General features: G+C 49.9%; 1 protein-coding gene across 1 annotated transcript in view; it reads right to left on the minus strand.

Annotated features, from left to right (window-relative positions):
- SLC6A5 (solute carrier family 6 member 5) overlaps positions 1-19097 on the minus strand; it is a 56665-nt gene extending 37568 nt beyond the window's left edge. The window contains exons 1-7 of the mRNA XM_015461176.3: positions 19094-19097; positions 17776-18359; positions 15072-15210; positions 12384-12515; positions 11860-12033; positions 3782-3923; positions 1174-1306 (exon numbers count right to left, since the gene is read on the minus strand). Coding sequence (XP_015316662.2) covers positions 1174-1306; positions 3782-3923; positions 11860-12033; positions 12384-12515; positions 15072-15210; positions 17776-18359; positions 19094-19097 — 1308 coding nt within the window. The remainder of the gene's footprint in view (positions 1-1173; positions 1307-3781; positions 3924-11859; positions 12034-12383; positions 12516-15071; positions 15211-17775; positions 18360-19093) is intronic.
- Positions 19098-26101: the final 7004 nt, after the last annotated feature.

Below are 26101 nucleotides of genomic sequence, written 5' to 3' on the forward strand. Positions count from 1 at the left end.
AGAATCCACCATCCAGGCCCATGTGGAACCAGATTACATGGAGGGCACCAGAGGCCTCACACTCTTGTCCACGTGTCTGGGAGAAGACAGACCGCTCCGTGTCGCTGATGGGTGTCACGTGGGGGCTTGGTGGGGGCTGGGAAGCATGCCCAGCGGGTGAAAGCTGGCACAGGCCCTCGGCCCTGTGAGGCCTGATCCTTCCAAAGTGGCTGCTTCTCATTGTGACCACACTAAGACCTGACCCAGACAACTGGACCATGTCAAACTCCACAACCTATGGACTCAGAGTCCACCATCACATTCTATTCCTTAGGCCTTTGAGACAGTTTGGGTTTCATTCTGAAACATGCAAATGACTCTTAAGGTAATTAAATATTATTGGTTGTCATCAAAGCGATTGGTTAACCATTTAATGGTTTTTTTTTCTAAAGCAACAGGAAGATGAGGGGAAACATTGGGACCCTACTACAAGGTCCTGTGTATCCTGAGGTTACCCACAGGCCCTGCGTGTTGTGCCCTGGAACTAAGCTTGGGGTAGGGATTTCACCACCTCCAAAGGGCCAGCCAAGTGACTACGTAGCAAGAGGGGCCAAGCATGTGCTCGACAAAAAAAATTTCCCGCTGGCAGGACCATCACCCTTTACTGCTGGGGGCACATGGGATGGGAGAGTGTTAGGCTCCAGACAGGAGAAAGGGTATGAAATGCAGAGGGGTCAGCAGCGAGGAGAAGGAATCCACTTTCAATTTTGATCTTATTCCAGCTCCTTGGGAGGAGCAGTGATTGAGTTGGCAGCCAGAACAAGATGCAGAAAGCCAGAGCAGTGATTCTAGAGTTTCGGGGGAGTGACTGAAGCATATTGGGGATTCCCATCTACTGAATGGAAAGCCCGAAAGGAAAGGAAGAAAACCCATCACTGACCCCCTGCCATCCCCTAGGAGCCCTGAGAACATCTGTTTCATTTAACCCTTAAAACCTCCTGGGCAGAAAGGCACTATTATCCCATTTTACAGACAGGCATGAAGTCACTTGCCCAAGGCCCCACAGCTACTCAGGGCCAGAAGGAGAATGACACCCACGACCCTGACTCTCTTCCCAGTGCCCTTCCGCTGCTCCACCATACAACCTGCCCTGGGTGTCCCAGAGCTTCCTCTCGGGTAAATCCAGACTCTTACTTTTCCTGAAGTCTTGATTCCTTTTGCCAAGGAAGCATACACAATCACCCAAGCCAGGAAGAGGCAGAAGGCTAGTGGCCACCTGATCTCACCAGGATACTCAATCCCTGCAGAAATCTTCAGCACAAAGTACCTGCGAGTTGAAAGGAGAGAAGTGATGGGGGCAGGGTGGGTAGGGAGGGGAGCAGGGAAAGGAAGGAGGAGGTGGGGGAGGTGGCCGTCTGCAGGCTTTCTCTTCCTGCAGAGCCAGGGAGCCCGGAACAAAATCCCAGCATCCCCCAGCCTCCCCACCAGGGGCCGGATTAGATCAGGTTGTGAGGGGTCTGCTGATCAGGGTTCCCGCCCACAGCTGTCTGCAGTGAGACCAACTGAATTTACTCTGCTTTTAATTAATTATGGCCCTAAATGACTTACTGTATAGCACAGGGAACTCAGTATTTTATAATAACCCATAAGGGAAAAGAATCTGAAAAAGAATATATATCTGTGTGTGTATGTGTGTGTGTGTGTGTGTGTGTGTGTGTGTGTGTAACTGAATCGCTGTGTAGTACACCTGAAATTAACATGAGGTGGTAATACAACTATACTTCGACTTGAAAAAATTAATTATGGCCTTGGGCAGGCTCTGAACAAGACTACATCAGCTCCACCATCATCAGCAGCTGCCCCGGAGCAGTGTAACAAGTCCAACAGCCTTGGGGGTCCTGATGCAGCCCCCCCTCCCCCAACAGGCATTACAGAGGTTGATTTTTTATATAAGAACACACCACTAACAGAAACTCTAAACTGCCAAGGATGATTTTGTATGTGCTTTTATATTGTTCTACTCTTTTATGAGAATGCATCCCAATAGATTTTTTTATAACTTAAAAAAACAGTACAGAAAGAATAGAAAATGCTGCTGTGCATTTTAGTTCAGGACGTGATGGGCCCGTCCTGGGGCTGAGGTTGGCTGAAATGGAAACACAGGGCTAGCTGGTCCTTACTCAAGGAACATATTCAAAGACAGATGACCAGCGGCAAATGGAAGGGAGCGGGCACTCGTCTGTAGTGGCTGCTGGCCCCTGAAGCAGTCCCGGCCTGGCGACCCCTGAATCCCTGGACAGAGGGCAAACGGGCACCGTCATTCCTGGGGACAGGAGGCTGCATCAGGGACCATGAGTCACCATGACAGACAAGACGATCCCCTCGACTCTGCAACAAGCAAGTCACAGAGCCGTGGGCGGCGGCGGGGGCGGCGCAGGTCTTTCTGTAACCTGAACCAAGGGCCAGCCAGCATCCAGACTCTGCAGCAGGGGTTCCCAACCTCCAGAATCTAATGTCTGATGATCTGAGGTGGGGCTGATGTACCAACTATAGAAATGAAGTGCACAACAAATGTTATGCCCTTGAATCATCCTGAAAGCCTGTGCAAAAACTGTCTCCCACAAAACTGGTCTCTGGCTCCAAAACAATGGGGGACTGCTGCTCTAGAGGGCTGCAGACTTGACAACCAAGTGTCTGGACTTGCTTGGGGAAGCCAAGGGGCCAGCACCCCTCCTGGTCTAGCTGGGGCCCCCTGGGCACAAGGGTAGAGTAGAAGTCACCAAGCGTGGGACCAGCCTCGGCTCCCAAACCTCAGGGGCCGTACTTCCCGAGCACTGAAAAGGTCCCCCAGCCCCCAGGTCCCCACCCCGCAATGAGTAGGCCATCTAATCAATGATTCCACAGCCCCTTGGCCTTCTCAACCACTCCATGGTTTAATAAGGGATGTCGGACAGGCCCAGAGAAGCTCTTGATAACAGTCCCTCTGAGAAACTAAGATGGTCCCAGAGGATTTGCAAAGCCACCAAAAGCAGATGGCAACCCACTCCAGTATTCTTGCCTGGAAAATCCCACGGACGGAGGAGCCTGGTAGGCTCCAGTCCACGGGGTCGCAAAGAGTCGGACACTACTAAGCAACTAAACTTACTTTCTTTTCTTTTCTTTCTACAATACACGTCACTTCCCAGGTGGTGCTAGAGGTAAAGAACCTGCCTGCCAATGGGTTTGATTCCTGGGTCGGGAAGATCCCCTGGAGGAGATCGACAATACACCTGACCACATGGATTATGTGATCAGATTTCAGTCAACCACAGGGTCAGGCTCCTATTTCAATGCTCAGGGTGAATCGAGGCCCACCCTCACTGATCGAGGTTATCTTTAGAGGGGATTTTTTTTTCTCATTCAGCCTAGCTGCCCCTTCTGTTCTACAGGGAGTACTCATGTACCCTCGGAGTCCATACAGGAGAGGAAACTTGGAATAGGAATTCATGGTACTCGGGCAAACCAGCGGGGATATAATGGCCACTTCTTATTATCTAAGCAGAGGCTGCAAATAAGGGGCCCACTGACACATGCATCTTATTTGACATCAGTGTTTCACTTTAACTGATTTGCTAACATTTAAAATGAGAGACATAAGAATTCGTATTTGATTTCCAGCGTCTCTTGTAAAATGGAAGCCCTGGTACACTGGCCCCATGGGCAAGGAGGGTGCAGAGAGAGGCAGCCCATCCCTCAAGTCCACAGGTTGGATATTCACTAATTTTCTGGGTTTCTCTCGGAAAGTGTTTTTAAAAAATCTTACTTGAAATACTCTTCACTCCCACTGACGAACGTCTTATTGGCCTGGCTGGTGAAGTTAACCATTGTCAAGTTGGGATAGGCGGTCATGCAGAAAGTCGAGTTCTTGATCTGTATTTTGGGATGGTCGTTGATCACACAGGAATCTGTTCAGGAGAGGACACAGTGAAATCTGTACAGAAAATAGACACTTGTCTTTCCAGCAACTTAAAGACAAAAGCTAAAATATTTCCTAAATATTGGACAGTCACTTTGGGAAGATATTAACTGAGCAAAGCTGGATGCAGATGAATCCCAAAATTGTGTGTTACTCATCCCAGAGCCCCTGGTACCCGCTTCAGCTGTGCCTGGTCCTGGTAACAACAGCGCTTCTTTCTGGAGCGCTCTCTATATGCTAAGCACTTTACATGTGTTATCTACCCTGAGGCTCACAGCAGCCTAGGCTGTGGGTACCACTGCCTCCATCTTTAAGATGAGGAAAAAGGCTCAAAGAGGGATATTAGGTGATTCTACCAAAATCACACAGCTAACGAGAAACAGAAGCAGGATTCAAACCAAGATCCTTATGATTCCACAAAGAATAAATGGCTTGTGGAAATGAATTTTAATCAGACATCAGCAAAGCTGAAGGGCTACTGCCACAGAAGACTCACTAATAAGTTCACCTTGAACCCACTGCCTGGCATGGCAGCCGACACACAGAGGTCCCCTAAATATGCATGCCACGTGCTTCCTGCACACTAACATGAGCTCATGAGTCTGCAACAGGGCTTCTCAACTGGGGACGAATTTGTCCACCAGGGGGCACTTGGCAATGTCTGAGGACATAGTTGTCCCCGTTCAGGGAGCAGGGTGCTCCTGGCGTCTAGTGGGCAGAGTCCAGGGATGCTGCTAATCATCAGCAATGCACGGGACAACCCCCACGACGGAGAATTATCCAGCCCCCCTTGTCAATAGTGCAGAGGCTGAGAACGCCTGACCTAGGCTGGAGTGGGGTCGGGGAACTAACCAGATGAGTCGGTGTGTCAGGCACCTTGCTGGAAGCTTTGCCAATTATCCTCTCATAAAAGCCTCCGAAAACCTGGGAGGTGCCTATGGTCATCTTCATTTTACATAGGAAGAAACTGAAGTCTTTCTGATCATGTTACAATATCTCTATGATCCCCTGATTGATATTTTAGATAGAGTCCACCAGGATTAATGCCAAAGGATATGTAATGTATAAAGATGCCAAAGTAACACTAACAACAACAACTAACACTTTCACAGCACTTAGTGAAAGTGAAAGTCGCCTAGTCGCGTCCGACTCTTTGTGACCCCGTGGACTACATGGTCCGTGGAATTCTCCAGGCCAGAATACTGGAGTGGGTAGCCTTTCCCTTCTCCAGGGGATCTTCCCGACCCAGGAATCAAACAGGGGTCTCCTGCAATACAGGCGGATTCTTTACCAACTGAGCTATCAGGGAAGCCCTCAGTTCAGTTCAGTTAGAACAACAACACTTACACAGCACTTCACCATGTACTATTTTAAATGTCTTATGTGTCTTAAATGTCTTAGATGATTTGACTTGCATCTGCAAATAAAGAAACTGGGCACAGAGAAGGGCAGTTGCTTGCCAAGGTCACACAGCAGAATCAGGAGGCAAACGGTCACTCTCTCTTTGGAGGCCATGCTCTTAGCCACTCTACTTGGAAGCAGAGAACAGGGAACATAAACTCAAACACCTTTAAGAGTCAGGCTGGTGACACAAATGAGAAAGATATAAAATGGAGGGTACAAAGTTATGATAAACAGAGAGCACGACAGAGGATGAGATGGCATCACCGACTCGATGGACATGAGTTTGAGTGAACTCCGGGAGTTGGTGATGGAAGGGAGGCCTGGCATGCTGCAATTCATGGGGTTGCAAAGAGTCAGACGTGACTGAGCGACTGAACTGAACTGAAACAGAGAGTATGATCTTCCCTGTGTATCTGCAGATTTAATATCCTCGGATTCAACCAACTGCAGACTGAAATGTCGATGGAGGTTGGCTGGATACAGTTTTTGTTGTCCTACACCATTTTATATCCTGCACTGGAACACCTGCAGACTTGGGTATCTGAAAGGGCTCTGGAACCAGTCCCATGAATATTGAGCGATGATCGCACCAGCCAATCCTGCCATGCTTTTCCAGGTGTTCCGATAAAAGATGCAGAAACCCTGGATATTTACATGAAGTCTCTCCATTTTAAAATATTGGAAATAAGGCCAAATTATCTTTAAACACTGTGGACCAAACAAACAAAAACCACGTGCAGCCTAGACATGGTGCATGGATTCCGAATGCACGTCCTCCATGGCACAGCAAAGTGGGAACTGTGGACTCAGGAATTCCACTAGCTCTGAGAGCTTGGACAAATTCCTTTACCTGTCCAAGCCTCCATTTTTCTGATCATAAAGAGTCTAGTTTGAAGGCTGTTCCAAGAACCAAATTACGTGAGATAGATCATGAATGAAACCATCTCATGCAACATCTAGCACACAGCTGGACCCGGTAAAATCTAGCCATAATGCAAATGTCATTGTTACACCTTTTCATGGGGTGAGCATCTCTGATCCTCAACATCGTCTCTCAATTCCACTTGCCAGCCATAAGGCATCTAATGCCTCCCACACAACCTCTCCAGAATATCTGAGGAAGCTGGATAAAATTTAAAGCTGTAATAATAAGAACCCCTTACCTCTGACTGGTTCTTTAGACCACAGGTTTTCTAAACAGCAGTACTACTGACACATGGGATCAGAAAATTCTCTTTGGTGGGGAGGCTGTGCTGAGTATTGCAAGGTATGAGCAACATCTCTGACCTCTGCCCACTACATGTCAGGAACATTTATCTTTCCCCTGCCCCACTTGTGACAACCAAAAATGTCTGTGAACATTGCAAAATGCCTCCCCCCAAGTCTCTGGGGTTTCAGAAGCACCGCTTTGGGAGTTCTCAAAACACCTTCTTACCCAATATTATCTTCTTTGATCAAATAACAGTTTCAGGGGGATTCTGAGCTCAAAACTATCAACTATTTACCGAGGAAGCATTTGTTTCCCCCTCGGGGACCAGAATGAAGTTAATTAAAGCACCACTCATGTCCCTTTCCTGTAAGCACAGAAGCTATTTCTCGCCCTCCTGCCAAAAAGTCCAGCCCTCTGTGATTGGAAGAGATCGCTAATGCACGGGCAAACTCCAAATCCCTTGCTTCCAAATCTGCCACAGAGGAACACGTGGGCAGCTTCCCTAGAGAGCGTCTCTGGGCGTGTCTGGATTACCACTCACCGCCGCCGCAGTGCAAGGTCACAGCGTCCCTGCGGCACTGCGGCCTCCTGCAATATCCCCTCTCACCACTGGGCGGCAGGAGCGCGCTTCCCAGCGCACTGCGCCTTCAGGTCCGCCAGCAAAGGAGCGACGGGCCCTGCCGTCAGCGAGCTCTGCGGCTCAGCAACCCTGAACAAAGAACCGTGATAAGGATCACGCTGAACTGGAAGCGGTTGGAAGGATTCTCTTTACTTGGGCAATTATGAATAAATGAGAGCACACCAAAGACTAGGTAGAAAAGGAATCGTTGAATTAAAGTTCTAATGCAAATTAAGCCATTCTAGAAATAGAAATGGTATTTATGCAATTCCTATTTTAGGTGACCCAGCTAGCTCCTAATTTCAAAAAACAGTCACTGGTCTCACTCAGCAAGCATGGATTAGCCCTTCAACATTACAAATACCCAGAGGGTTGAATGTCCTTAAGGAAAACAGCCTCTTTCACAATCTACACCTTAGAAATGTGTGGCAAGCTCTACCAGGGGACTGAGCCAGGGCAGTACCAGGGTCCTGGCATCTAGTGATGAGGGGGGGTCCCAGGCAGTGGTCCCTAGCAGAGCTCAGGGGCCATGGCATAAAGCTGTTCCTGCTGTAAGTGAAGGTCATAATGGCCAGGGAATCTATCCCGCTTTCCTGGGACCAGCTGCCTGCTATTACAGGGTAGGATGGTTATGGGGTTATAAGAGAGTGGATGAGCTTGGAAGGTCATTTGTGGAACACTGCACTAGGAGACGGAGTTTTTCCACTTCCTAAACAAGGACAGTGAAGCCTGGCATGCTGCCGCCCATGGGGTTGCAAAGAAACGGATACGACTTAGTGACTGAACAACAAAAACAAGCCTCTCTCAGAATGGCCATTTGGGAGGCAGCCTGGGACATCATTGTCTGGACTCGCTTTATTTTATTTTTTTGGTGACACTGTGCAGCATGCAGAATCTTAGTTCCCTGACCAGGGATCGAACCCGTGCCCCCTGCATAGGAGCATGGAGTCTTAGCCAGTGGATCAGCATAGAAGTCCTTGAACTCCCATCTTGTCCAGCAGAGAAATGGGGCTACAAAGTTGTCTATGTCTCTGCAAGTCATCCCCTTTTCTAAGTCACTTTAGGACCCCACAGGGTCAATACTTATGAAAAGGATAGCCTGTCCCTGGTCACAGAAAATGGTCAAGTTTACAAAGCCCAGCAAAGAACAGATGGAGGGGTTCCATTGAGAGAGGGGAAATTGAGACCTTCACTTTAAACAAACAAAAAATTTTAAACTACCGGCTAAGAATGAGATAAGATCTTCTAAGCCTGTCCACATGCTTCCAGGGAATAGAATGAAAAATGTTCATTTCTCTCTCTGCTCAGAGCTTGCATCATTTTTATGGTTTGTATCATAAGGTGCTTTGCTGTATAATGTCTTCGCTCTGCCTTTCACGTTCCCTGGGATATTATGAGCCAGAAAAAAAAATTCCACAAAACCAGCAATGCCTGCACCCACATGCCTGGCCAGACAATGTGTTCAGGTTGCTATAAAAACACACACACACGCTACATAAATGTATATGTACATATACATATGCATTCTCCAGCCATAAAGTAAATGCATGTCCCTGATAGAAGATCTAGGGAAACAGAAAAAAAAGAATGGCTCCAAATCTACCAGGCAATATGCGTGTGTCTCTTTCCTGTGTGTGTTCTACCAGCACATTATTGTTAGTAAAAACATAATTATACTATAAATCTGTATCCTGCCTTTACATTTAACATGATGTGCTGATGATTTCCCTATGTTTTATGAATATTCATTTTTAAAGACTATGAAGCATTCTTTAGTCTTTAAAAATGCACTGTAACTTATTTGAACCATGGAATTATTGAATTTTTGTTACTGTTTCCCATGTTTTCCTAGACTATAAATGTGACTACAATGAACAATCTTGAATAGTCCTCACCTGTGTCTTTGATTTTCCTTTAACAGTAGATCCCCAGAAGTGGTATTACTAAGTCAAAACTACTGTTCAAATGAGCTTTCTTTTAAACTCCATAGAATCTCAGCTACAAACACCTAGACAGATGTCACTCTGCCGAGGCTGACAGAATAAAGCCTTCAGGGGCCCTGGATGAGCAGAGAATCAGGGGTCACTGAGACCCAAATCCTGGTGCTGGCTCTACCTAGAGACATGTGACTGGATATTTCCACCCTCTGAGGCTTTGAGTCCACTTTGTCACCTGCAACATAGTGACCATGTCATCTGCCCCTTGGGACTCATAGGGCTCTTATTAGGAATAGCAGAGACATCGTTTATGAAGCTGCTGAGTAGGCTAAGGAGCGGTTAGGACCACGGCCTTGGGAGGCAGGCAAACTTGGTATCCAATCCTAGGTCTACCACAGAGCTAGCTTATGAACTTGAGCTCTAGATTTTTCACCTATAAACTGGAAATAACAATTAAACCCATATGTTGGCTTGTTGTCCATCCTAACATTGGTAATATGAGTTATTAAAGAGTTTTAACATGGTGGTTGATGAGTAGTAAGTGATGCTTGCTATTACTGTTAAGGCTTACTGGGTTGCATAAATACTAATGGATATTGTTAGCAGAGGGAACAGCGTTTCTAAACTACCATCCCTCCCAAGGGACAGCTGCAAGACACCGATCACCATGACCCAAGAAGGCCCTGACGGAAGTGCCCAGGGAAGCTTCCCTGGAGGCTGGATCAAGGCAACAGCCCTCCCCGAGCGGGGCTCCTTCAGAAAGTGACTTCTGCCCCAGACACAATCCTGGATGGACAGTCTGGGCACTGGGATGACTTGAGGCTTTTCTCCACTCCAGACCCCAGGTCCTGGACAATGCACTTTGCCAAAATGACAACCAGGTTCAGGAATCCATTCCAGCAGCAGATCGTCAGTGGTGAATCTGCGAGCAGCTAGCTTACTGAGTGGGGTTCTCTCAGCGGCTTTGCAAAGGTGGCTCTGAGCTGGTAGGGAGCACAGGGCAAGAAGGTGGGCACTCCATTCCAAACGTGGTTAAGGGAAGACTAATTAAGGGCTGTGGGCAAGCGCCAGCCTGGTGGTTCCTACTCCTGGGTGTGCCTGGGGAACTGTAAACACACAGTTTTACAGAGTACTAGACTTCATCCCCGGAGAGTCCACTTTACTTGGTCTGGGCTCGACTCTAAGTGATGTCTTGATTTGCTAGTTCCCAGGTGATGCCCATGAGCAACAGTTTGGGCTGAGAACCACTGCTCCTAAATTTAGAGTTCATCCACATGGAGATTGTAAAGATGAAGGCACGGAAGCCCAGAGAGTCTCGAGGGGCTCTCACTTCTGGTCATTCCGAGAGTGGGCCCCACACCAGCTGCTGTTCAGTTGCTAAGTAGTGTTGGGCTCTTTGGCACCCCATGGACTGCATCATGCCAGGCTTCCCTGTACTTCACCATCTCTCCGAGTTGTTCCAATTCATGTCTGTGAAAGTCCCCACTCCAGGGAATCCACAAAGCCTCATTCTGAGCGCTTCAGGTGCCCTGGGTTTGAATTTGATGAGCATGTCTCTCCAGTGTCAGTTCTCCTGCAACCTCGTCCAAAGGGCCGCCAGTTGGAGGCTGGGTGTGTTGTGGGCATCCACGCATGGGTGTGTAAAAGCACTCCAGTGTGAGTTCCCGCCTTTAGGAATGTGCCTCTCTGGAGGGGGTGGGGTGGTTAGGGATGTGTCGTCTTTCTCTCTTACACACTCAACGCATGTAAGTAACTTCCTTGTTCTGCAGCGTGCAGACTGTCCAGGCAAAAGAGCTGGGTTGGGGGACCAACACTAAGAGACACAGGATTCTGACTGCTTAAAGGGAATAACAGACGTGCTGGGGAAAGAAGAAACTGCGTGCTAACTGGTGTTCATGAAAATGATCAGCACCTTCAAAGGCATCTGGTACTGGCACCTTCCATCTGTGTGCTTTCCAACTCGGATCACATCCTCCACTTCTTTTCTCCTTACAGCAATCCCGTGAGGTAAGCAGATGAAGAATGTTGTTAGCATTTCTGTTTTTCAAATGAGGAAAACTGAGACCCAGAGAGAAGTTACCTGACGCAAATGCACATACCACCAGGGGCAAAACGCCTTACACACCGGAAGCCTTGCAGCCACTCTGCCCTGCCCTCCGCACTGCCACACTTTTGCCCTTGACCTACCAAACTGATGGTTCCCCCAAGCCCCCGAGCCCCAGAGTGTTTCAGGTCTGAACAAGTGCTCCCCAGGAACACTCCCCGCCTCCCCAGACAGCCTTCCCTCTTCTAGGCACTTCGCTATGTTCCTTTCTGTCAGAGGTCTGTAGGTCAAGCATCTCATGTGTTTACCTCATGCTCTGGGCAGCATCGTGTGAAGTGTGGACCCAGGCTCACATGCCTCACTCTCCTAGACTCTAGACCTCATTGCTTTACAGACTGTACCATGTGCACGAGTCACCAGGGGACACCACTGTAGCCAAATCTAGTAAGTCAGACTACTTGATGGACTTGTAATTCTACATTTTCAACAAAGACTCCAAGCTATTCATGAGCAAACAAGAATTTGACTACCCAGCCTAGGCCATGAGTCTCTTAAATATTAGAATTAACCATATTTGAGGGTGGTTTTCATCTCTGTACCCCCAGCATCTAGTATAGAGCCTGCAAACATAATAGGTGCTCAGTTCATCCTCCCCGAATGAATGAATGAATGAATGAACGATTCGCCTGCTGCAGGTATATCCAAACTTACCTAATAAAAGTTTGGTTTTGTCTTTGCATTCCGGCGTGTTCCAAGGGTTGTTGCAGGAGCCCCAGGGCAGCACAGACACAAAGGAGGCAAACAGGTAGAAAAGAGTGTAGCAAATAATCACATTGTAGTATATGGCTATTAGGACGGAGATGATCAGCATTGCGATGCCACAGCCTGTGGAAGCAAAAGGTTCAGGGATTCGTTTCCTCCAGATCCTGTGGAATCCTTAACGGTTGGGCGCAGGGGAGGGGAATGTGGGTGCTGGCTCCCTCTTACAGACGGACACATTAATAGTGGAATAGACTCTGTGTCTACAGGGACATCAAGACATTCTGCCAGGAACAGGGTGATGCCAGAGATGATCTTGGGCCATTCTTCAGAGGGCCCCAGTGGTGAAACTGATCAAATAGAGAAGGAAGGAGTGGGTTCTCCCAATCACAGAAGCAGGTCTCACTCCCTGGGGCCCTTTGGTGCCAGAGAGGGCAGGGAAGGGCTGAGGCAGCTGGGAAGCAGGAAGCACTCACCTTGCAGGGCTGGGATGGCCTTCCACACAGACACCGGCCCCTGGCTGGCAAACTGGCCCAGGGACACCTCTAGGAAGAAGATGGGCAACCCTGCCAGAGCCAGCATCATTAGGTAAGGGATGAGGAAAGCACCTTGGAAAGAGAGAGTAGGAGGTGAGAGCTCAGAGAGGCCCAAGCGGGCAGGCTCCATCCTCCCCCTCAGGAGCGAGCTCCCTGCCTTCTCCAGGAAGCTTTTGACATTCCAGCTCAACCGAAGCACCCAGGGACATATAGGAACCATCCTCTAAACAATGCCAGGGTACCCTGCAACCAGACAATTTTTTTCAATTCCCCATTGGATGGGTCATTGAGGGTTGCAGGCTGAGTGTGCTTTATTCTTTTCTTTTTCTTAGTCTAGTACTTCAACATTCTCAAATTAAGCCCTTCCTTCCAATGTTCAACAAATCCACACTTCTGATTCACTGCTGGACTCTGTTTTGGTGAAATCTCATTGGCATCCCAGCTCTCCAAATCTGCTAAGCTAGACTGCAGGGGCCCTTGACTTGAGTCACCTGTACACCTTCTACCAACCAGATGCATGGTAGGGACATCTTTCCCCCCTACCTCAGCCTTCACACAGATCTCCACTTCCTTCTCCATGTGAGAAGTCCCTTCCATCCTGCAAGGTCAGTCAGTGCAAATGCCTCCTCCTCCAGGAAGTCTCCCTTCTCTACCCTCCCACAGCACTTCCCCTCCCAACACCAGGTACTTGACAATATTTATGTGGGTGTCTTATCTAGACTGTGGGCTTCTGATGATGTTGATCCTTCCTTTCTGTTCTCTAGAACGCCCAGGCCAGGGCTCCGGGAGCTGGCAGGTCTCCAGAGACTGGCTGAGGGTTCCTGGGGGTTCTTCATCCTCAAGGATTCTTTGGGGTTGTTTGGTAGGAGCTTGGGGAATAGCCATGATCTTTGAAAAGGTCTAGACCAGGGAGGCCTGTTGCACAGTCAGAACCAATTTGGGGACTCATGACAGAGTCCCAGAACACTGGGCTCCACAGAAGGAAAGCTGATCTTTCTCTTGCCAGGGCCTCTCCAGAGGAGGAAGGCCAGGGACTGCTGGGGAGTAAAACCGGGGCTCTGGCTTTATCCTCTCCTGAATGGGTTTTAGAGAAAGATGTGGATCGTGCAACCCTTCTCTTTTGTTCCTGGGAGGGAGGAAGCAAGCGAGCCCTCCATCCCCTCCCCTCCATCCCCTTGAAGGGGCTGGAGCCGCAGTGCTTGCGGAAGAGGTTGCCTCCCCTCCTGGTGGCCGGACTCAACTCCCCATGCAGCCGGGCACTTTGTTTTTCCCAGATCGTGGGCAAAGGGCGAGTAAAGCTCGTCCAGCAGAGCCTCTGGCTGCAAAGCTGCCGTGCTCCCTGGACTGGAACCCCCTCCCTCACCCACCCTGGCTGTCCGCCGCCTTTTCTGGCACTGGAAGCTTTATCACAGCACCCTGGTCTGGGGACTCCCTGCAGAGAACGAGCGAAACACAGCTGGGGCGGCAGTCTTCGTGTAACCAGCGTGCTTCTTCTGTTTCCAGGGCACCCCTCCCTGATCGTAACCACCCTGCCCTCCTCATAAATACTTGTCAACAGTGTCCTAATTTGTAATCAGGGGGAGGGGTGTTAACATATTTTTCCGTTTTCATCATCACGTGGCTGCACCTGTCCCTCCTCCCTGTACCTGGAGAGCTCACCCAGAGACCAAAAAACAAAGAAAGAAAGAAACAAAACCCAAACCCTTAAGCTGCCTAACCCGATGGGGTGAGGGGCGCATTTCTTATCTCCTTGGTCCAGTTGAGAAGCTGTGAAAGAGAAACTGAGGCGCAAATTCCTATTTGTAAAGGGGGCTTGGCTTAGCCCCACCCTGTGGTGCCTCAGTGTGGCCAGGGCAAGCAAAGGGGACCCTGGATGTGCCGGGTCCCTCCTCAGTGGGTACAGGAGAGGCACAGTGGATCCTAGAGGCCTGGCAGCTGGCACGTGAGTGACTGGCACCCACCCCATTTTAGAAACGGTTTTCCTTCCACCCAGTGAGGACAAATGCAACGGAAACCGTTTTTGCTAAAGTCAAAATTAGCCCTGCTTGCTCCCAAGAGGACGTATCTGTGTGAGCACTTCCACTGGATTCTCAAGACCACAGCCCCTCGCCGCTCTGCACCCACCTCCTGGCTCGCCTGCATCCTGTCCTCTGCACGACCCAAGTGCCCAGCAGGCTCAGATTTCCAGGTTACTATCTTACCACGTACTTAATTCGATGTCCGGGACGGCACAGCTCCTGGCTCTAAAACTATTCATGTGCGAGGAGGGCATCAGGTACCGAAATACTTGTGGGCTAAATTAGGATTTATTTGAACTCGCCTGCATCAGTGTTCACCTGAATCAGGACCCAGCCTCCCAAGTGGTCAATGGGGCCTCGTGGAAACCCATCTCTCCCCTGAGCTCCATCTCCAGATAAAAGCCTCCTGGATCTAGCACCAACCAGGTATGGTAGCTCCTGCTCTCCAGCTTCCCACAGATGCCTATAGGGGATGGAGCTGGAGTGTGAAGGGCCTGCCCAGAGCCTCCTCTCTCAGCCTGAGTCCCCAGATTTTGTATCTCCTGCTCTGTGTCCCCCGCCAGCCCACAAGTGCCCGCCCAGCCTGGGGGAAAGAGCGGAAAAGCCATACCTCCCCCGTTCTGGAAGGCCAGGTAGGGAAACCTCCAGACATTGCCCAGCCCCACTGCGTACCCCACCATGGACAGGATGAAGTCCAGTTTGCTGGACCAGTTCCCTCGGGCCTTATTCTCATCCCCTTGCTCGTCCTCCTGGGGGCGGAAAAGCACATTGTCGGATCACAGCCCTAGGTAGGTCGGCAGGCAGGTCCCATTCCACCCCTCCATCCCTCCCCGCTCAAAGCTGAGGGTCCTTCCCAGCAAGCAGGCCCCCACTTTTCACACGAGGATGCATCGGCAGGCAGGGCCCTGACCCCTCAACCCTGCACGCTTTCAGCAGGCAGGCTCCCAATTCTGATGTGAAGATCCATTTCAAGAGACTCTTGAACCCCCTCTTTCCCCAAATCCCGCAGTCAAGTCACACCAGCAAGCAGCTTTCCCCAAACCTTGAACCTGTAGGTTGATTGCAAGCAGATCCCTCCATCCCTAACCCCTGACCAAGAGTTCCTTTGGCAAGCAGGCCCCAATATCATGCCTAGGGTCCCCAGCAAGCAGGTTCCTAAATAACCCCTACCTCCCCAAATTCCTCAACACACCCTTTTCTCTCTCTCTCTCTTTTTTTTTGGACTCCATGCTAAGGCCAGAAAGAGAGCTGCAATTCCTGAAGCCAGCCAGAGCCCCTGCATCACTCTCTCCAAAGCCTACGGGCAGAAGCTGCCTCTCAGCTCATTAAAGGGGCGCCTTTCAGCTCTAGGGAAAGGGAGATGGGAAGGAGGGAGCTTTAGGGGTGAAACAAGAGGGGGACGGATAAAGACATGGAAAGAGACAGGACATCAAAAACCTTGAGTTCTGGTCTACACTTTATCCTACCCAGCTGGATAACCACAGGCAAGCCACTGGCTCTCTTGGAGCTTCTGTGTCCCCATCTGTAAACTGAGGGGTTCAGAATCACAGTCTTCCGAGGCACCCTCCCGCTCCTGCAGTCTATGGGTTTGAGGGTCTCACCTCTCCAAGCACACACTAAGATGCTCTATTTGGGCACTCCCTAGTTCTGGAATGCCTTACTGCAAAGCAGAAGGAAAAACTGCAAATAAACTCAGAAAGTGTTCAGGACACCCGGACATGACACAGAGCTTCCAGGGACCTGAGCCCTGGTCCTTCTCAGTCACGTTCTCCCTCCTCCGTTACCCTCCACCTCCTATTCTAGCATTCTGGCCTGTCCACACTGTTCCACAGGCCATGGAGGATAAAGAAGCAGCTGGCAAGATGGGAAGAAGATCTAGGGGAGAGAGGAGGAGGGGCAAGGTGGGTGGCAGAAAGACAAGAATCAGAAAGATGGGCAGAGCTGAAAATAGGTAAGGGCAGGGCTTGATCTACACTGCCCATCTTTAATATCCCCGCTACACACCTCTCACACACATACCATCTCCAGCTCCCTCCCCCTTCAATTCTTCCAGGGCTAGAAAGGGTGGGAGTTCCGGCTCCTTTTGCCGCAGTGCGGAGGTTAAGCAAGACATGTGAGACAAATTTTCTGCCTCCACCTGGGGTCACACTCTTGGGCACATGCTGTCACAGGCAGTTAATGCAAACCCTCCAGAGGTTCACCCCAAGAGTAAGGGCGAGTGGGAAAGCCTAAGCTTACATCCATTTCTAGTTATTTCAACAGCTGAGCTCTTGCTGTGTGGATAAGCGTGTGTGTGTGTGTGTGTGTGTGTGTGTGTGTGTGAGTCTACAAACACTAGAGTAACGAAGAAGGGCTACATAAACCCTAGATCTCACACAGGGAGGTGTGCAGGTTCAAGAACCCCCCCACTGGATACACAGGCTTAGCCCTTGAGCTAAGAGGAGAGGAGGCTGTGGAGAGGCACACAGTGGGAAAGGACGAGCTGAAGTCTATGAAACAGGATGGAGGGAAGAAATCAGAGAAGGAGGGGAGAGACTGGAGGGAGTGGGAGAAGACAAAAGCCCATATGGGAGGAGGGCCACCAGCAACAGCTGCCTCCTCCCCCACTCAGGACTGGGATTTGTTTTGTGGGTTTTTCATGCCTCTGGTTGAATCTAAAGGATCAAATGCACAGGTGAATCCAGGTTTGTAGGGCCTGGAGCTTATACAATTGAGAGGAGTACTCTAAGAAAAATATATACACGAAATTTGGTACAGGTTTTGGAAAAGATAGGCTCTGAGGCTTAAACTTCAGTAGCGGCCTCATATAAACTACTTATCAAAGGAGTTATCACGATTATTGTAACTTGCAGTACAAAGCCCACAGGACTAAACCATCATTCCTCCCTTCCCCTCCGTCCAGGTTTTTCTCTGCATTTTCTTCTCCTTTTTAAATTAAGTTAAAAAAAAAAAAAGATCCAGTGGTTAGCAAGAAGGGGAGTCCTGTCTGCAGAAAGGGGGAGGAATCTAAATGCCTCAACTGCGTGATGAGTCTGCACCTGGATGGCCGCTACCACTGAGGCTGGGAAGGAGCAGATAATGGCAGCTCCCGAGGTCTCAAGCCCTCTGGCAGGGTTGCGGCAGCCCTCCTGCCCCGAACTAGCGACCCCTCAGCGCAGTGCGAGTTTCCGAAGCCCCAAAGCTGCCTCCCGCATCCATCACCTGGCACTGCCAACCGGTCTCCCCATCAGCACACGTGCACCCGCTTGGGCCTGGCTCGCCTCTCCCGCGGCTGGGGAGCAGGAGGCGGCGCGGCTCCAGCCCGACCTGCTTACCTGGGTGGCAGCGGTGGCCACGCTGCCCGGGAGCACGGACGTGATTCCATCCGTGCCCAGCACCACGGTGCTCTGGCTCATATTCACCCAGCCTACGGCCGGGGTATTGTTCCGCTCCAGGGTGCCCTTCCCCACACTCACATTCGCATCCCCCTCCAGGCCCCGCAGGGCCGTAATCTTACAAGGCAGCGCGTTGCCGGGCCCGGCTCCCCCTGAAGGAGGGGCGGTCTGCGCACCGTGCGCCTCGCTCCAATCCCGCAGAGCCGCCGAGGCCGCCGGCGACCGCAGGCTACTCAGTTTGCAAGCCCCCGCTCCTCCGGGCCGCTCGGCCTCGCAGGCTCGCGCGTCGGCGGCATGGAAAGTTTGCGCGCCGGTGGAAGCGGACCTGGGCACACGCGGCGGCGGCGCGGCGGTGGCCGCGGGAAGCTCCTGCTCCGGGCTCGTCCTGGGTGCGCACGGGCCATCGTGGTGGCCCGAGGGCACCGCCGCCTCCAGGCTGTTGGCTGGTTGTTTATTCATTTCCTTGGGAGCACTGCAATCCTGCGAACACAACGTGAAGTTCGTGCAAAACAAGTCACGGCAGCCTTAAAAAATACCTGTATCCACATATAGAGACGTTCACAACTCAGATCCAGACAGAAGATCCAGGGAACAAATTGGAATCTGGATTTTTTTTTTTTTTCCCTTCTCCAAGAAAAACTGTAATCAGTATTTCTCAATCTGTCTCCCTTCAGATGACATAAGGAAGCTAATATTCTCCTCCCTGATAGAAGGTGAACTAAAAAAAGATGCAGAAGTGTTTTTTGGAAGGGGGGAGAAAAGGAGGGTGGAAATAGCCCTACAGCCATGAGCTCCTCGCCTTCTTTGGATTTCACATCATGGCTTTGGGTGCCCACGGTCCCCATCACCATTGTAGAAAGATTCTTTAATTTTCCGCCCCATTTCCTTTGTCATTCAACAATGCACATTTGCTGCTTTTTTTTTTTTTTTTTTTTAATAAGCGATAGACAAGCTGTGGCCACAAAAGCTGATGCCCTGGCACCTGCAAGTGTCTGAGCCCAAATCTGTTATGTGAATCCCAGCGATCCCAAAACTACCCACACCTGCCAGGTAGTAAAGGCAAGGATAAGGAAAACGACCAAACAGTAACAACAGCCCCGCAAGAACAACAATAAGCCAGATTTAAACACAAGACAGTAACCAGGTTTATTTTACACAGCCTACATTCACTTCCAGATTCCTAGATATGCAAAAGAACCTGAGAAGATTTTTGGTCCTCCCCACTCCCCAAGAATAGCTATTCACAAGAGTTTAATACCCATGCCCCTATACTGGCTTAGGAACTGAAACTCAGGACCACTAATTTTCACTTGCTTTCTCCCAATTGAGAATGAAAATAACTGCCAGCAATATATATATATATATATATTTTATCCACTTTCTCTCTTCATGTTATCTTTCAGGGCTTCATAAATATTAGTACCACCAATTACTATTATACTGTAAGAATAATCATATTACCTTCACCTCAGCCATACCTAACCTTCTTGCACAAATGCATAGGTCAGAACTCTTTAATTTGCACCAAATTAAGTATCTCAGCTCCAGCCAGCATTCTTATCTCAGTAGCCTCTAGTACTCCGTGGCTCTCTTCAGTATTGGCACCTGGCTTTTCAGCACCAAGGACAGTTCCCAGAAGAGCGGGATTAGGAGACACTTCCAACCTCTTAGCTCCAGCGCCTCAGAAACCTCTTTCCCACCCCCAGGTGATGCTTACAACTATAATGTACCTATGGTTGTCTTCCCTTTGCCTTTCAGAATATATAGAACATTTCACAAAGAAATATCCAAAACGAATCTGCCCTTCCTACCCTCGCAGCCCCCTCTCCTCTTAAAAGAACAAAAGCAAACACTCACCATGTCTGAAACGGGCAACAGAGTCAACGAGTAGCGAGTGAGACCAGCTATTGACAAGACTGGGTTTGGCTCCAGCAAGAGGCGCTTTCTATATCTCCTTGGGAAAGGCCGGGTTTGCGTCAGTGCAAAGCAAGGTGCCCTTCGTTTGACATTTTCTTGATAATACAAGTTTGATAAATCATTACCCCCTTGGATTCGAGTTTTAAAGGGACATCAGCTGAGAGTACACTGGCCAGTTGTCACTCAGGCGGGAGGGGGCTGCGTGTTCGGCGTGACTCATGTGGGTCTGATTACTAAACCGAAGCCGGCGGGAGGGGATGACAGTTTTCCTCCTCCTAATTAACGGAAACATGGGAGGGACACGTCCCACTGCACCCAAGCCGAGGCGCAGCCACCAATGGATCGGATTGGGCTGCCGAGGTGGGTGTAGGGGAAGGAGTTAAATCACTGTCGTGTTTCCTTCTTTCTCCTCGGCTAGATCCCCTTGCCACCTCTCGAAACCTGCAGGAAGAAGATCCCGCAGTATTACGCTACAGAGATCGAAGGTCTGCATGAAGCACCACAGACCTGCAATGGCTGTGCACAGGGCCCCTGCATTTAAAAGGCTGTACCAACCTTGTCTGTACCTGACTTCAGATTCCCAACCTCCCTGTCAATTGGTGTTGGGGGGATCCTTAAAAAATAGGTCTTCGCTTAAAAAATTGAGGTCTAGTGTTTGCATTTCTACGTTATCTCCATGAACACAATGAAGAGACATTCCTAAATAAAATTAGGATTATTCTCATTGCATGTTTTAAGCTCTTCTGACAATATTATAGAGAAATAAAAAAGAAATTATTCCCAGCACTGATCTGGTTCTTAGGTTACTTTCAAAGTCAAAGGAACTCCATTCTTTCTTCCTGTCCCTGTTGATAAAAATCCACCACAGGCAGGGAATGACGCACAAAGTGTAATAGACCCTCCAAATCACCATCCTCGGCAGCTGGGCAGCAGGGCTGGCCCTCCGGGTGCCAGCAGAGGACGTTCTACCATACTGAGGCTAGGGTGGCCGCGGTGAGAAAAAAAGACGGGCTTTCCTGTTGGTATAAAGCAATGACTGCAGTCATAAGACAGGAAAGACACCTTTACAAAAGGGATAGTTTGGAGACTGGCAGGGGGATCGTAGCAAACGCTCCCCCTCTGGCCGAACCGGTTCTGGGAGCTCCAGGCCTTGGAAACGGGGAGCTCCGCAAAGCATTCTGTCCCTACCCTGCTGCCCGCAGCCGTGCCCACTGCCTCGGGGTCGGCGGCGTCGCAGTCGACTGGGCTGTCCCCACGCGGCGTGAGGACAATGCCGCGGCGCCCGCTGGCGAGGCTGCGGCGGCAGATTGCGGTGGGCGCCCAGGGCCTTCCTGCCGGGTCCCTCCCGCCTCCTTCCGAGCCGCGCCAGTGCACGCGGATGCCTCAGCTCACTGGCTCTGCCCCTCCAAGAGCAGCCGGCTAGGGACCCACGGTCTGCAGGATGATGGAAGGGGGAGAGGTTCCCTGAAGTGCCATTCCTCCCCAAGTTTCCTGGGGGTGGGGGGAGCTTCAGGCCTCTTTCCATTGTAGTTTTGATTGAACATTTATTAAGATCTCAACATTGAACAACCGTTCAAGGGCTTTCCATGAATGGGCTTTTCCATTTAGCTTCAAAAACAGTTTTGGGGAAACTCCCAGTTAGAAAGCGGGAGACAGAGGTTCAGAAAGTCACCTTCGAATCCTGGAGAGTCTTCCCAACCCTCCCACAAGGCCGTCTGGGGGCCCGACAGCGCTTTCCAGGAGGGAAACCCAGCTAGGTGGCAGAGAGGGGAAGAAGGCAAGTGGAGTGGGACTGTGGTGGGCTCTCGTTGCAGGAGGGTGAGAAGAGCAGGTGAGGCCAGGAATCCCACATGGGGCGCTTGCTTCGACCCTGGCGGGATCGTGGAAACACCCTGGACTCCCGGAGCCACGGGGAAATCCAATGGGCTCTGCCAGGCGCTTCTTCCCAAACAGTCCGCAAAGAGTCAAAGCAGGATTCGAGAACTTAGGTAAACGGCAGGCAAGGCAGCCCTGAATTTCTGCGCCAGGATGCGCACCCTTAGATCCGGGTAGGCCTTGCCCTCCCGGCCCTGGGCTGACTTCCAAAAGACAGTCACGACTTCTAAGTCAGTTTTCGCAATTTGCATTCGAGCCGCCCCCGCCAAGTGCCAGGTGCCAACGCATCGACGCTCCGGGGCGCACGGACGTCCCGGCCCGGGCGGGAGAGAGCAAAGTGCGCAGAGGCGGCGGCGTGCTGCTGTCCTGCCGCCCCGAGCCCTGGCTCAGCCCCCCACCCCCGGGTCTGACGTTTCCTCCGCAGGCCCTCCCCGGCCAAGTGCGCACTCGGTTCCCCCGCGTGGGGCCCGACGTGCGTCAGGCCCTTTGGAGATGATTGAAGCGGAGGCTGCAGGGCGTTAGCGGAGGCGCTGCTTTGGCTTCCCACCTCCTCCCCTTCCAGTGGCTAGATCCTGCAGAGGAGGGGCCGCGTGGAGAGGGCAGCGGGAGTGCGGAGCGGGGAGACCTAGATGGGTCGATCTGAAGTCGACTGGGGTGTGGAGGGGCGGGCATCAGCCTAGCAGCAGGGCAGGGGTGCAAGGGCTGGGGAGAGCGCGGGGCGGTGGAGGGGAGGCGAGGGAGAGGCGGGCAGCGCCGAGGAGGGAGCCGCAGTATTAAAATACGAGAAGGCTCCGGTCCTGCCATTGCAGGCCTCCATCCCCCGCCCTCTGCCGCCGCCTGTTTGGAGTGATAATCTGGCTCTGAGCACCGCCGCCGAGCAGGCCGTAAATCCGCATCCATCAACGCGCAGCCATTCGGTCGGAATTAGCCAGTCACTACGGCCTTAATTACTTTGTCAAAGATGAAAAATAGTAATTGATTTTGCCCTGGATCGCTCTGCTCCCCCTCCTCCTCTTGCAGTTAAGCAAATAAATAGCTATTTTTGAAAACTCGTGTCTCCCCGGCGGGATGTGGAGGTGGGGAAGGGGCAGAATTTAGTGAAAAAGAGGCCATCCAGTGGCAGCCCTGACGCCAGCGCTTGTATCAGTCGCAGGGGGCAAACTGGGACCCAGGCAGGGGAGGACTAGGACCTCAGCCTTGCGCCTTCAGGATGCTGCCTTCAACCGCGCTAGAGGAGGAAAGAAACGGCAGAGGAAGCGGCGTGTAACAAGCCCTGGCTCTGGTGTTAGCCCGGCGCTTGCGGTGCCAGATTCCTCGCGTCCGCAGGGCAGCAGGTGACAAACAGCTGCCCGGCCAGTTTGACAGAATGGCGAAGAAACTTGCCTAAGGTCAGAGCGCAGAGCCAGAATTTGAGCCCACGTCAGTGCTGACTCTGGTCCATTGTCTGTATCTATGTTCAGATGATTTTGCTGTGAGCCACAAAGACCTAAAACTTCTATAGATGACAGGTGCATGGACTCGATGTGGGTTTCAGGTGACAGTGACAAAACAGTAGGAAAGCCATGCAGTATTTTTGTCCCTCTTGTCTGCTACCGCGTGGTTCTACTGGAGTGCTGTTCTCTGTTAAGAATGTGGGTTCTGCCAGACACACTACAGCACCTCCTGGCTCTGTGACCTTGGGGAGAAATTCTCAATCTGTAAAATGAGGATAATAAGAATATGTATTAACCTCCCTAAAGGGTTGTTTGTGGATTAAATGGAAGTATGCCTGTGAAGTACCTACACTGAGGCTGGATGCCTGGTATTCTTTCAATAAGCAATGGTTATTTTCCAGACTTCAAGAATTATCTGTTTGAAGCCCCTTAGATTTAACAAATAAATCTTTCTTTGTTTGAAGCCCCTTAGATTTAGCAAATAAATCCAGTTCTTTCTCCCTGGTCCAGAAGATTCACTGTTGGTAGACACGCACAGAATAGAAAGCCTAACAAGGGAGATAATCACTGTGCAACACTTGGCCGCCTCAGTCAGTGCTGTGGTCACGTGACAATCAAGTATTTGCCTCATTAAAAGACAATTGAGAGCATCCTGAGAAAGTACTCAAACACAGTGCCTGCTCTGCCAGGAGTGTGTCCTGCTTAGGTGAAGGCACATCTCAACGTACTCAGCAGAGCCTTAGATCTCTGTAATCAGCTTCACCGTCCAGTTCTCCCTTGAACCTTGGGTATCAGGGGGACACCAACTAATCAGGGCATGCCTCCCTCACCATAGCATTTCAGAGGAGTCTGTAAGTAACAAGTCTGTGTGTAAAATGTACGTCCAAAATAACGAGACTCAGACAGGCAGGACGCTTGTTCCTGAGTCAGCAACAGTCGTCGTTTTCAGTTCACTGCCGCAAAACGCAGGACAGTGGGCGCAGGCGCAGAGGCAGAGGAGTTTAAAACGAGATGCAGAGGACGTTCAAGGTCATCTGTAGTCCCATATGTCTGCTTTACAGTGAGGAAACGGAGGCCCAGGGAGAAGTGAGTGTTCAAGGTCACTTGCAAATTAAGAAACAAAGTCTAGCATCATCTCTTTTTTTTTAAAGGATAAAAAAAATCCACATTAGATCAAAAGTATGTCTAAGGCATGAAATGATTTTGTAGCCTTGAAAAGAATGGTTTAGAGCCATACAGTTGGTTTGGACAGATTCTCATGAGGTATTAAATAAGAATGGCAGATGCACTAAAGTGTGTATATCATTCCTGTGTGTGTGTGTGTCTGTCTGTCTGTCTATCTGTCTGTCTTCCAGTGAAATGCAGAAGCACACACACTATGTAGAACCTAGGATTACTGGTGGGCAGTGTGGGCATTGATGTGAACAGAGAGGAGAGGGCGAGAGGTGAAAAAAAAGGAAGAAAAGGAAAAGCCTATACTTTGGAAAAAATGGTTGTAATGATCACATGTGTAAATTTATGTTAAAATGTACATAAACAAGTTTTAAAAGAAAAAATTCAGTACTAAAACCTACTGCTTTAATTAATGAGACTATTCACCAGGCTACTTTCATTAGGAAGTATTAAGCCTACATCTATTTGACTGTCTTTCTCTGAGGAGCAGAACTCAGAAAAATGGATTCAGTTAATTAAGGATCTCAGCTACCGATATTTGGCTAATCCTCCTTCCTAAAGTCCTGCTGTTTGTCTCCTAGCTCTGCTGGGCTGGAACCAGGGTCTAATCAAAACCTTTAGGGGACATAGTTTTGGAAAATATGATGATTTTCTGCTCACCTACCCCCATTCTTGCAATGTCCATTAAGCTATAAGATAATTTAAACTCAAACAACACTAAACTGAAATTTTCTGATTTCTTATTCCATAGTGACATTGATATTTTCTGAACAACATATTCACTCCTTTCCCCTGCCTCCCCACACCCCCCGTCCTTTTTTAAATCATTCTTTTGGTAGACCTGCTTTGTGAAAAGCATGAAAGTGTTAGTCGTTCAGTCATGTCCAACTCTGTTCGATCCCATGGACTGTAGCCCACCAAGCTCTACTGTCCATGGGATTTCCCAGGAAAGAATACCGGAGTGGGTAGCCATTCCCTTCTCCAGGGGATCTTCCTGACCCAGGGATCAAACCTGGGTCTCCTACATTGCAGGCAGATATTTTACTTTCTGAGCCACCAGGGAAGCCCTAAGACCTACTTTAACAGTTGCATATGTTTGGGATAACTACTTAGTAATCAATATCCAAGTTTAAGTCTTCTGTGTTTATTCTGCTTTAAGTTCCCAACCAAAGTTGGGGAAACACGTTTTGAAAGAGATCAGGTCTCAAATATATTCACTATTAAAAAAAAGAAATTTTCTAATACATGCGGTGGGCTTCTCCGGTGGCTCAGACAGTAAAGAATCTGCCTGCAATGTGGGAGACTCAGGTTCAATTCCTGGGTCAGGAAGATCTCCTACTAAGGAAATGGAAACCCACTCTAGTATTCTTGCCTGGAGAATTCCATGGACAGAGGTGTCTGGGGGGCTACAGTCCATGGGTCGCAAAGAGTCAAACATGACTGAGCAACTTCACTTCAATGCATGGGACAAGATTGCATAGGATTTATTAAATCGTAGTAAATAAGAGTCTTTTTTCTTTCTCTCCTGAATGTCCCTATTTCCCCTGGCCTTCTGTTGCTGTCCTAATTAGTGGGGATTGGGGGGGTGGTGAGATTTGAGTTCAATGTCAGGCAAACCTAGCAGGAATTCCCACAAGTAGAGCAGAACAGATGTTGGGAAGCTTTACTGTATAGTCAGTTGATGGAGTTAACTCAAGGCTATTGAGTCAAATCTGAGCAAGGTTCAGAAAGACACAGTGGTGAGGACAGTGGCCCAGAAAGTGGGACGTTGAAAATTCAAGATCTTTTATACCAGTGGGAGCTGCCAGGCAGCATAGATAGGTTTCTGAACCTTAGATTTTGTCATTTGGTAGTGCCCTTGTAAATCA

Source organism: Bos taurus, chromosome 29 (assembly GCF_002263795.3).
Source record: "Bos taurus isolate L1 Dominette 01449 registration number 42190680 breed Hereford chromosome 29, ARS-UCD2.0, whole genome shotgun sequence".
Taxonomy (NCBI): Eukaryota; Metazoa; Chordata; class Mammalia; order Artiodactyla; family Bovidae; genus Bos; species Bos taurus.